General features: G+C 40.3%; 1 protein-coding gene across 1 annotated transcript; it reads right to left on the bottom strand.

Annotated features, from left to right (window-relative positions):
- Positions 1-811: 811 nt before the first annotated feature.
- On the bottom strand, positions 812-6,150 carry LOC115921789 (U1 small nuclear ribonucleoprotein C-like). The gene is made up of 5 exons (XM_030979982.1): positions 6,006-6,150; positions 3,502-3,544; positions 2,640-2,748; positions 1,913-2,173; positions 812-1,476 (listed from the first exon to the last, which is right to left on the bottom strand). The coding sequence occupies exons 1-5, from the start codon at positions 6,011-6,013 to the stop codon at positions 1,451-1,453; spliced, it is 447 nt and encodes a 148-aa protein (XP_030835842.1). The 5' UTR covers positions 6,014-6,150; the 3' UTR covers positions 812-1,450.
- Positions 6,151-11,483: the final 5,333 nt, after the last annotated feature.

The following is an 11,483-nucleotide window of genomic DNA, read 5'->3' on the forward strand; positions in this document are numbered from 1 at the left end:
CCAAGAATCTACTCAGTTCATTGGCTCTGCAAGAAACATACATGACCTAAGTTGGCAGGAATCCATCAATCGGTTCTTGAGATAACGCGATCACGAGCTGTTTTTGCATACATAATGTGCCCTGTGATCTTTGAACTTTGACCTTGTGACCCCTACATCTAATCAGTTCATCGGCTCTGCAAGTAACATACATGACCTAAGTTTGGCAGCAATCCATCAATCGGTTCTTCAGATAACGCGATCACAAGCTCGTTTTGCATACATAATGAGCCCTGTGGCCTTTGACCTTTGACCTCGTGACCTCAAAATCTAATCAGTTTTTTGGCTTTGCAAGTAACATACATGACCTAAGTTTGGCAGCAATCCATCAATCGGTTCTTCAGATAATGCGATCACGAGCTCGTTTTGCATACATAATGAGCCCTGTGACCTTTGACCTTTGACCTCGTGACCCCAAAATCTAATCAGTTCATCGGCTCTACAAGATACATACATGACCAAAGTTTGGCAGGAATCCATCAACCAGTTCTTCAGATAACGCGATCACGAGCTCGTTTTGCATACATAATGAGCCCTGTGACCTTTGACCTTTGACCTCGTAACCCCAAAATCTAATCAGTTCATCGGCTCTACAAGATACATACATGACCAAAGTTTGGCAGGAATCCATCAACCAGTTCTTCAGATAACGCGATCACGAGAACGGGACGTACGTACGTACAGACGTACGTACGTACGTACGTACGGACGTACGGACGGACGGACAACCCGAAAACATAATGCCTCCGGCTACTTCGTAACGGAGGCATAAAAATGACAATGCTTCCATAAGAACCTTAGATGGCAGAGATATTGGGCAAGTCCAAAATAATATTCACAGAGATGGAGAATAATCATTCCGATTCAATTAATCCACTGCCTACGAGAACAGGATAGATCCTGTATTAACCCTATAGGAATCAGAGCATTCAGTAGTCCATGGGCGAATGAAGTTTGGTGTCATTTTATGCCAAAGCAGTGAAAGATATGATCTCTGCTTAGGTGTCATGGGATAATGGTTCGTTCGTTTGACCGTCAATTGAAGGGTAAAGGGTTCAAATCCCAGCCCTGCATGAACGTCCTTTGGCAACATTAATCCACGTTTGCCACTCTCCACCCTGGTATAAATGGGTACCCAATATGCTATAGTGATTAATAAATATTTGTCTGCTTGGCTTTGACGGGGGTAATTACATTGGACTTCCGAGAGCATCATATCATGAAGGACGAAGAAGCTACTATTATTAACATTAAAAATACCATTTATGTGGGGGAGAGAAAGGTATGATTTGGACAAAGTTCAAGTGTCCTACAGATAAACTGCACAATATTTTGGACTTGCCTAATGATATGAAAACATTGATGGATAACAGGGCTATATACAGAGGAGTAGCAGATTGTGAGAGGTTGATCATAATGGTCCCATTGGTCTCATCACTGTAAAGAAAGACAAAAAGAAACAAACATGGATAACAAAAAAATGATAATTACAGTATACATTCATATTTTTACTCACTTTTTGATATTGCATACAAGTTGGACTATGTGCAATCTTATGTAACAAAAGATATGTGGTCCAATTTTAAATTTGCTTGAATTGCCCAAAATTTTGACTGGGATAACTTAAAAGATATAAGGAACAAACGCAGTTGATAAAGATGTTTTTCTTCCATTTGACCTCAGAATAATCCTCCCCTCCCACCAAAAAATAAAATAATAATAATAATAAATAAAAAAATAAAAAATAAAAAATAAAAATAAATAAATTGAAGGAAAAAAAGAAAACAATATTATATTAATAAAAATAAAAAATAATAAAAAGATCAGATAAATTACACTCAGAAAATTGCTTGCTAAGCCTTGGGGTACTTACATGGTCTAGGTCCTGGTCCACCCATGATAAAACCAGGTGGTCCTCTTGGATGAGGGGGTCTCATAAGACCAGCACCAGGAGGCATTGGACCACCAGGGAATGGTCCATTAGGATTGTAGCTATTAGGAGGGGGTACACGGACACCTGTACCAGGGGGACCTGGGGGACCACCAGGGCCACCGGGGCCTGGTGGTCCAGTACCAGGAGGGCCACCAGTGGAGAATGGATTGTGAGCGATTTTACCGGCCTGGAATGCAGCAGCTGAAAGATATGAAGAATGAGAACAAAATATGAAGTGAGGGTTACAGAAAGAAAAAAGGAAAGAGAGATAATCAAGATCTAGTCCATTGATGAGTAAAAAAAACCTCAAAAATACACCATAATTACAATTTGCCATGTAATCAACCATTAGTATATTTCACTCAGTCATTCTCGATGGGTATATTTGACTATCTGGGCAAATGAGTTTATTTTTGCGTCATACCATGCAGAAGGCCGGCAAAAAAAAACAACAAGGCATGTGATCAAAATTACCCTTAGTATTATATATTAAAAGGTATTAACTGGAAACGGTTGTAACATACATACTGCTAAGAAGTTAAATTTATCCCCGAGGTCATAAGCACTGCATGCTTTGGGAAAATATAACTCCCCTCTCTGTTCCAAAGAATGTTATACTGCAAACAAATTTCAGTTAATATCTGTATAATATTCAACATGAACTTACTTGTTTTATCAATGAGAGACTGTGCTTGTTCCTCCATCCATTTCTGGTAGTATATCCTTACATTCTCTTTGTGTTTTCTTCCATTGCAGTGCGTTTTTCTTACAGATGGCTACAAAAAAGAGAGCAATGAACAAAATTAAAACAATAACTATATCAGATCCTTACTATAGCAGTTTTTAGCACACTACAATAGCCGCCCTCACCATCAGAGGGCAGCATGCCACTGGGAAGGCCTTGTCGGTGACTAGACGTATAAATGATACAGGAAACAGGATGAATTACCCAACGTAATTCTGGTGATTACGAAGGACAGAGAGGTTATCGAGTAGATACCCAAATCAACTTTACTACTTATCTTTCTTTCTTCTTCTCCTTCTTTCATTTCTCCTTGTTTCAACGACACTTTCGTCCAGAATTTTTTGAACATATAGGAAAAAAAGGTATAAGTAGTCTTGATCTTGGAACATACATAACCCTTCAGGTGTACATAAACCCACTGAATATCTTAAAAGCCATGTTAAGACGTGATGACGTACACTACCTATTTTTTTAAAAAAATTAATAAGGCAATTATAAAAAATAAAATGTGAAGCGTCCCCGCCCGCTTTCTTTTGGGGGGCCGACTGCTTTTTTAAATATTTTTTTATTCCATTTTTTTTTCTTTTTATGAAAAAGCATGAAAATATACTGCTAAAAAAGGGCCTCCTCCTTCCTATTTTTCAAAAAGGCAGGACGCTAAACATTTATTTTTTAATGGCCTGACAAAACACAAAACAGTGGCAGAACAATTAATAACGGTACCATTTTAAAAGAATGGCGATTTCAATTTGCCTTTAAAAAGTGTTAATGATGTAGGACTTACCGAGTCATGCGTGAGATAGGTGTCACAATAGTCACAGTAGTACCTGTATAGGGAAAAGAGAAGAAACAACACATTCTCTCATTTAACCTGAAATTTGGTAGGAGCACCTTTTCAAGAACGTTGTCTTTGCGATATTGCCATTGACTATAACGTGTATTCACTTCCGGGTTTTATTGTGCGAACGGCTATCCATACTTTCATTCACTATACATGCAGATGTTACGCGATGTACCAATGGTTTGGACTGAGCGGAGCTCACGCCTCCCTAATTAGCTGATTCCAAATATTTGGGAAGGGTATTTTCAAACTGTTGGGCCGAATGATCCCTTGGGGCTAGCGAAAAAAAAAGCACCTGGATATTATCCTTACATCTAGCCCTACTTAAGCCGCGGGGGCTCGGCTCAGGAAAGTGAGTCGTCTTGGAGCTAGGATGCAAGCAACATTTCAATCGCTGTTTTGACCAAGATATTTTTAGAATTTTGGGGGTGAGCCCCCTTGGGAAATATGGAGAAAAACCTGCTCTTTCATATGACACCACATTTATTGAGTTTCACCTTCAGGATCACGAGGCCTAAAGGTTTGAATTTCAAATTTTTCATAAAATCATTGACCAATTTTGCATGGTCGTGCAATGCACGTAGACCACAGAGGGATGCGTGCAATCTCTATGGGGAGAATTTTAGCACACAACATCGGGTGCACAATCAGACACCCTACTCATGATGTGAAAGTCTCTCAGTCTCTGTTAGGCACATTCATGGGGCACTAGAGGGCGCTTCGCTCGCGTACGACAATCTGAATGGCCTTGCTGCGGTGGGTCGGCAATAATCAGCCCAAAACTTGGATATGGGAGGTTGGAAGGATATATCTTTTTTATAATGTTATCCGGTCTTACCCTTAACCATCCTATGTTTAATCTATGTAGAAATAACATGCGAGTGTGATAAGAGAAACATCGGGCCCATTACTGAAGTAACTTTTTAAATATTAGCCTAGAAATGACCACCAAACGGAAAAAATTGACATTTTTTCCCGACAAATCTTCATAAAATCTGAGTTATAAACAAGTCACATCTAGGTACACTAATACAAATACGATTTTCTGAAAATTCAGGTATGATTTATTAAGTTTCTTTCAAGTATATTTCTGCGCATTGCAGCGCCAATATTCTACACTGCTTCAAAATCACACTTGAATTTTTTTTTTGCAACGAATTTGATACGAAGTCCGCGAGTGTTCCCTGTTCCTTGCGTGTTGAAAGTTTGGTAATATATAGTTTGCATTGACTCGCGCACGAAAAAATGGTCGAAAACAAAATGTCAAATGAAGAAATAAACAAGCTTTTGTATAGTTATAAGAGTTCTACCGAGGTTTCTTTGTCGATTCAATTGATTATATAGTCTCAATTAGAATTCAGAATTATCTCACTGAAAAGTTAAGAAACCGACGATGTTCTCGATCTTAGTTATTTTCATTTTGCCAGCAGCCGATCTAGCGTTGTTTGGGCAAAAAGCTAGGCCGCTGCCTTCCCACACGAACCCTTCCGAGTCCCGCTAAAATGGCGCTCTGCGGAGCTCCGAAGCTGCGTTGGTATCGCTGCAAACTCTCAGCCGGCTAGCTCCCCACGAAGGACCATTCGCAGTATGGCGGGAGTGTGTGTGTGAAGTATGATTTTGGATTCGAGAACGCACGTAATGCAACCGTGCGCGTCATTTTCAGCTGTCGAATGTATACGACCAATTTTACATGTACGATTTTTAGTACAGATACTTGGTCAGTTTTCTTCTTATATCTTTGGTTTTACAACATTTAAAAATATAATTTCTTCAAATTTGCTCCTGACTCGGTTCAGACTAATTGTCTGATGTGTTTTCAAGTCAATTTTTTTAATATATTTTTTTGCATGAATTTGCCTAGAGTCTATCTCTGTAGAAGTCAATGTAAAAACTAAAATGGGCCGTAAAATGCATCAAGAAAATCATTGCGGAATCCGTGTTTTTCGCATCGCTAATGCGCCGATCAAAAATATGAAACGTCTGCATATTCGCAGACGTTCCTTAATTTTGAGGACAAATCGGTCCGCCTTTACTGAAGACGATCCTCGTTTATGCAGACGATCCTGATTCTCGTACCAGTCAGTGCCCCTACTGAGTTATAGTTTATACCCTTACGCGTCAAAAATGGATACGAAAGTACACTAGCACCATCTAACTGTGTGGAGAGTGTGAGGAAATAAAGAATGGCCATTGAGGATAGACATTCTTGTGAAATAAGCCACTGGAACTGCCACTGCAAAGCTGCACTGCAGCTGCACTGCTCATTCACTTTGTACGTAGCTATAGTAGTAGCGTGTACGTTGCGTGCAATGCCTATGGGAGATTCCACCACCGCATAGTTAGCCACAGACTTTACACGGAAGCGGGTTTGTCAATTACCAGTGGCTTAATCCACGAGAAAGCTTGAGGATCTAAGTTTGTATGAAAAAAATCAGTCGAATACTCACTTGGGCATCTTTAAATCTGCTTCAGTTCAATATAGAAGTAGGCAAACTTAGATAATTTCGAGTATGAAATAGATTGACACAGTGCAGTCTCAGCTCAGGTCACGTTTACGTTTGGCGTGCAATGCAATGCATGCAAACAATACGTCGGCGACGCATCGCGTAATATGGTAAAATAGACAGAGCAAATAGAAATTGAAATCCACTCATATACCCTGTCTTACAAATTAATCGCGACGTTTTACTTGATACTTGATGAGGTAATCCCTGAAGCAGCTTTTCCAAGTTATACTGGGATGGGATGTGTTGTGACAGCAGGTGAAGGTGCAGACAACAAAAGGGTGTACAATTGCTTTATACAGTAAAATAGTGACGTGCAAGTAAAAAAAAATCATGCTGCTATATGGTTTACAGCATTCTGGAACCTAAGGAGGTTCCAACCCTCTGATGACAGGGAGGGCCGTCATCTAGATCTGGAAAGCAGCAACTGTTGGGGCAGTAACCAGGCCCCTGGGAACGATTTTTTCACTGGGGGTGCTCAGGGTCCTGGGAACGATTTTTTCACCGGAGCCGCTGAGATATATAACTCAGCCAGCCGTTGAATAAGGGGGGGGGGGGGGGGGGGGGGGGGGGGGGGGGGGGGGGGGGGGGGGGGGGTAAGCGGACACTTTTTTGGGGGATTCCAAAAAAAAAATCGCAACGACTCAGCCACCCGAAAAGTTGCTCAGTGGGGGGGGGGGGGGGGGATGGGGTAAGCGGACACTTTTTTTTTTTTTTTTTTGGTCTCGATATTTGAAAATTTGACATATTTCTTCGTTGGGGGGGGGGGGGGGGTAAGGTCACCTTTTTTAGGTCAGCTGTGGGCATATTTTTTTTTTTATAATTAAAAAAAAAAAAAAAAAAAACCAAAGGGGAGGGGGGGGGGGTTTAGCTTTTTTTAAGGGGGGTTTACACACATAAAAAATACCAAAGGGGGGGGGGGGGGGTTTGAACCCCTAAACCCCCCCCCCCCCCTGCGTACGCTCCTCATACAGTAAATATATCATACCGAAAAAATTTGCAGGGGGTGCTATGCCCCCCCCCCCCCCCTGGAAAAATTCCGGGGGTGCTGCAGCACCCCCAGCACCCCCGCTTCCCAGGGCCATGGCAGTAACTGCAGTGAATGGTAGTTGATTCCAGATGCGAATGGTGCGGGGGTAAAATGAGTACTTGTAGGAGTTGATTGTTGCCTCAGGAACAGAGAGCTTGAGTGTGTGGTCTCTTCTGCTGATGTAAGTAGCTTTGGTTATGAGGTGAGGAAGACAAATGTTGACTAGCTGGTGGTGTATTTTAAAGAGCATGGTGCTTTGTGCTAGAAGACGACGTGTGTGCAGTTTATCCCATCCCAGCTGGGAAACAAGCCCTGTAGCTGACGTGGATCTTCGGTAGTCGCGGAAGACAAAAAGAGCAGCTGTTTTCTGTACCCTTTCCAGATCGACCTTCGGCAGCACCAGAAGTGTGGGGGTTCCAGGCTTCAGCGCCATACTCTAGCTGCGGTCGAACCAGGTCTGTGTATGCTCTTGACGTCACATCCTTGGTGCATGGTGACAGGGTTCTCCGCAACAACCCAAGGGTTTTGTTGGCCTTGTACAGTAGGAGTTGGCAGTGTGTATTCCAGCGAAGGAATATTGGTTACAGTTACCCCGAGATACTTGTACTTGTCTATCCTGGGTATTATCACGTTGGAAATCCGGTAGTCATGCTGTATTGGTGTTCTTTTCCTCGTGATGGTAAGGGAGGCGCACTTCTTGACATTGAAAGCCATGAACCATTTCGCTGACCAGTCAAACAAGGTTTGAAGGTCTTGCTGAAGGATGGAGGTGTCATTCTTAGTGTGAATTTCTCTGTAGATCACACTATCGTCAGCAAAAAGGCGCATCTTGGACTGGATATTTGCAGATTGATTCATAGAAGAAAGTTAAGAGGCAGAGAAAACCCCAATGAAAAGTAAACGGATGCCAAAAGGGCGCCCTGGAAACGAAATTCGCGCCATTTTAATCCCTAAAAAACCCTCAAAAAGTTAATTGAAATTCACTCCATCTTCCTAAAAAATAGAGCCCCTCATGCAGGCTTAAACGTATGAGATCGGGCAGAATGTAGGAGGTACTCCTGCATTCATATAAAAAAAAAGTCAAGGGGCAGAGAACACCCCGATGAAAAGTAAACGAATGACAAAAGGGCGGCCTTGAAACGCAATTCGTTCCATATTAATCCCTAAAAAACCCTCAAAAAGTTAATTGAGATTCACTCCATCTTCCTAAAAAGAGAGAGCCCCTCACGCAGGCTTAAACGTATGAGATCAGGAAGAAAAATGCCTTAGACTGAAGGGGGTATACCCCAGCAAGCATAGAATAATTTCCAGGGCATGAAGAAACCCCGATGAAAAGTGTAAACAGATGCCAGAGGGGCGGACAGATAACGATTTCACTACATTTTAATGCATGAAAACACCCCATAGAGTTTAATGAGTTTAAACCCATCTCCCTCAGGAATGGAGCCCCTCCCGCAGGCTTAAACGTATGAGATCGGGAAGAAAATGTCCTTAGACTGTAGGGGGTATACCCCAGCAAGCATAGAAGAATTTGCTTAAACTATATAGTATTTACACCCCAATACACGCACACACTCAATAGACCCGGTTCATATATTAAAATTGAATACACCCCATACAGGCACTCACGTTTATGTGAACATTTTCTTGTAATTTTGTTTGAAATGTGAAACTTATTTGCAACTTTGTTTATGAGAGAACGGATCAGAAACCTGAGTTTTTGCCTGTAGTACTCTCAAAAAACGCCATTGCATGAAAGCGACTGGATAGCCGAATGTGAGTGGTTGTGCGCTCAAACCACGTGACGTAAATCTTAATTGCCTATGGAAGGAAACCGCTGAAGGGTATCGCGTGCGAAATTTAAATCTCTACTAGACTCTCTACTTGGAATCCAGTCTCCACACAGTATTTGTTTCCATGTCGGGCAACTCTCAGACAAGCTTTTAGGTTGTCAAGAGCAACTACCTTTGTTTAAACAATTTGCATAAATTTGGAATATTAGTTAGCCGGTCTATATTGTCTCAATTGGATACCAGGTAAACTTTTTTTTTTTTATTGATAGCTACTCTTGATACCATTTAAAATCCAGGCTCATACACCATACCTGTATTTCAGATTCATAGCAAGAATTCTCTCTTCTTGTGTTGTACCCTTGTCTCCATTGCAGCAGGGATGATCTGACTTTAACTGTAATCCACAACCCCCTACATTTCTACTTTTCAATACTATCCTTACATCATTCAAAAGTCTTTATGTTAATTGTTTATTGTAAATTAGATCTTTAGCAAGATCTTTAAATTGCTAAATGATCTGGAATCTTAGTTCTTGCTATCTTACTTCAGGTAAAGTGCTATTTTAGTGGTAGGGCTTAATTAGCAAAGGTTTCTCACTGTGTTACGACACCAAAGAATAGGGACATTTAGATTTGCACGTCGACATAGTGGACTACTACGTGTGACGTCCTTTTAAGTAAGGCGTAACACATAGCAGTCCACTATGTCGACGTACACATCTAAAAGTCCCTAATGTCCAGTTCTGGTCAAGTTATGGCTTGGTAACAGAATGACATAAAACATGTTCTTAACATTTAATTTTGCTTCTCATGAACATGCATTAGATTGCTAATCTTACAAGTTTTATCAGGAATAGATATCATTTAGTTGAAAAAAGTTCCAATTGAAGATACTTTATGACAGTTATTTCAAGGTTTTAAATACTCAAGCAGTACTGTGATGACTTATTTTCTCGTCCCCCTACCTATCTCTCTCTCTCTCTCCCTCTCAAAAGAGCGGTTTACTCACATGTTCAAATGTTATGCATACTTTTTTTTAAACAAAAGTTGTTCTTGACGACCTGAAAATCTGTCCGAGGATTGCCCGACATATCAAGAAGTAATTTGCAGACTGCATTCCGAGTATTGTAGTTCATTCATTGATAACAGGTTACTGGAATAACTCGTCACTATAGGTTCCCAGGAAAGACAACATCCATGAAATTGAATATGTTAGTAAACCGATCTATTACAACAGGGATCTTCCCACTCAATTTATTAAAGCGGGACTGTACTGTATATCTACTCTATATAGCCAACAATCTCTGAGCGGTACCCGTTGGGCCCCCATGACCCCCTTTTATCATGTTAATTGATATCTGATTTGATGAGATAACCACCTGACAGTGACCACGCAGGGAGGTCTAATTCCTCCTGGCCAAACTAGTGCAGATATGCCTCAATATCTACTTCTGTTTTGAGTCAACTGAGCCTTTGCAGTAGAAGAATAAGTCTAAATTCCAGGTCTGGCAACTGTCCATTAAATTCACAGCAGGGTTGATCAATATCAACTATATAGCATTTGTGAATACTATGTACTTCGATGCAAGATCCTTCTCTCCATTGCAGCAGGGATTTTTTCCACAAGCTTTGAGATGTACTGATAACACTTTAGCCAGGCTGCTCCTATTTATCGAGCACAAGCCTAATCTAACATCCATGCTTAAATACCCTTAGAAATGTTCATATTGTTTTATTTTGTTACTCTGTATGCGTTACCCCCCCCCCCCCTCCACCCGAATCATGTTTATTATTTTTTCCTTGAGACTGATTCATTGTGAATATATTAAGTACCGGAAGGACCCCATTAATTAAAAAAAAAACACCAACAAATAATATAATTTCTCATTCTTAATTAGTATTTACTGGATCCACAGCAAGGCCCATCACATTTCTTTTTTCGTCGATATCTCCTTTTCAAAAATTCACCAGGATATGTGAAATATATTATTTTGCCATCCCTGCCATTTGAGTCAGCAAACCATGATCTGCATGTTTGAATACTATATATCAACCTAACAAACCGTAAGTTGTTGTTTGCCTCCTTTGTGTAATTTTATTGTAGAGAATTTTAAAACATAATTGAGCTCAATAAATGAATAAATGAAATTATGGATCACATGAATGTGAATAGATCAATAAATGCCCCAAACAAATAATAAAACGATAGATAAATTAATACAAACATGTTATCATAAATATGAGGTCTGAAATCAGTTGTGAAATCAGTTGTATTGAATTCATAACGCGATCGGTTTATGAATACCTAGTATATGTTCTTACACATCTGTAACCTGTAAATCTGCACTTCATCATCGATATCTCTACTTTTCTTGCTTTTAATTTCTATGTATTATTCTATGTATTATTCTAAGAGGAATAGGGATGCTTGTGCCCTTTCTAGTTCAAATTTAAGATACTTTATAACAGTTATTTCAAGGTTTTAAATACTCAAGCAGTACTGTGATGACTTATTTTCTCGTCCCCTACCTATATATCTCTATCTCTCTCTCTCTCTCTCCCTCTCAAAAGACCGGTTTACTCACATGTTCAAATGTTA

The sequence above is a fragment of the Strongylocentrotus purpuratus genome, unplaced genomic scaffold (genome assembly GCF_000002235.5).
Source record: "Strongylocentrotus purpuratus isolate Spur 01 unplaced genomic scaffold, Spur_5.0 spur5_scaffold_10, whole genome shotgun sequence".
NCBI lineage: Eukaryota > Metazoa > Echinodermata > Echinoidea > Camarodonta > Strongylocentrotidae > Strongylocentrotus > Strongylocentrotus purpuratus.

What these genes read in the sequence shown, in the direction of transcription:
- LOC115921789 (XM_030979982.1), bottom strand. An exon ending in GTCTCTCATTGATAAAACAA is followed by an intron (nt 2,174 to 2,639) that starts GTAAGTTCATGT and finishes CATATCTTTCAG; the next exon opens with CTGCTGCATTCCAGGCCGGT. An exon ending in TGGACCAGGACCTAGACCAT is followed by an intron (nt 1,477 to 1,912) that starts GTAAGTACCCCA and finishes CTTTCTTTACAG; the next exon opens with TGATGAGACCAATGGGACCA.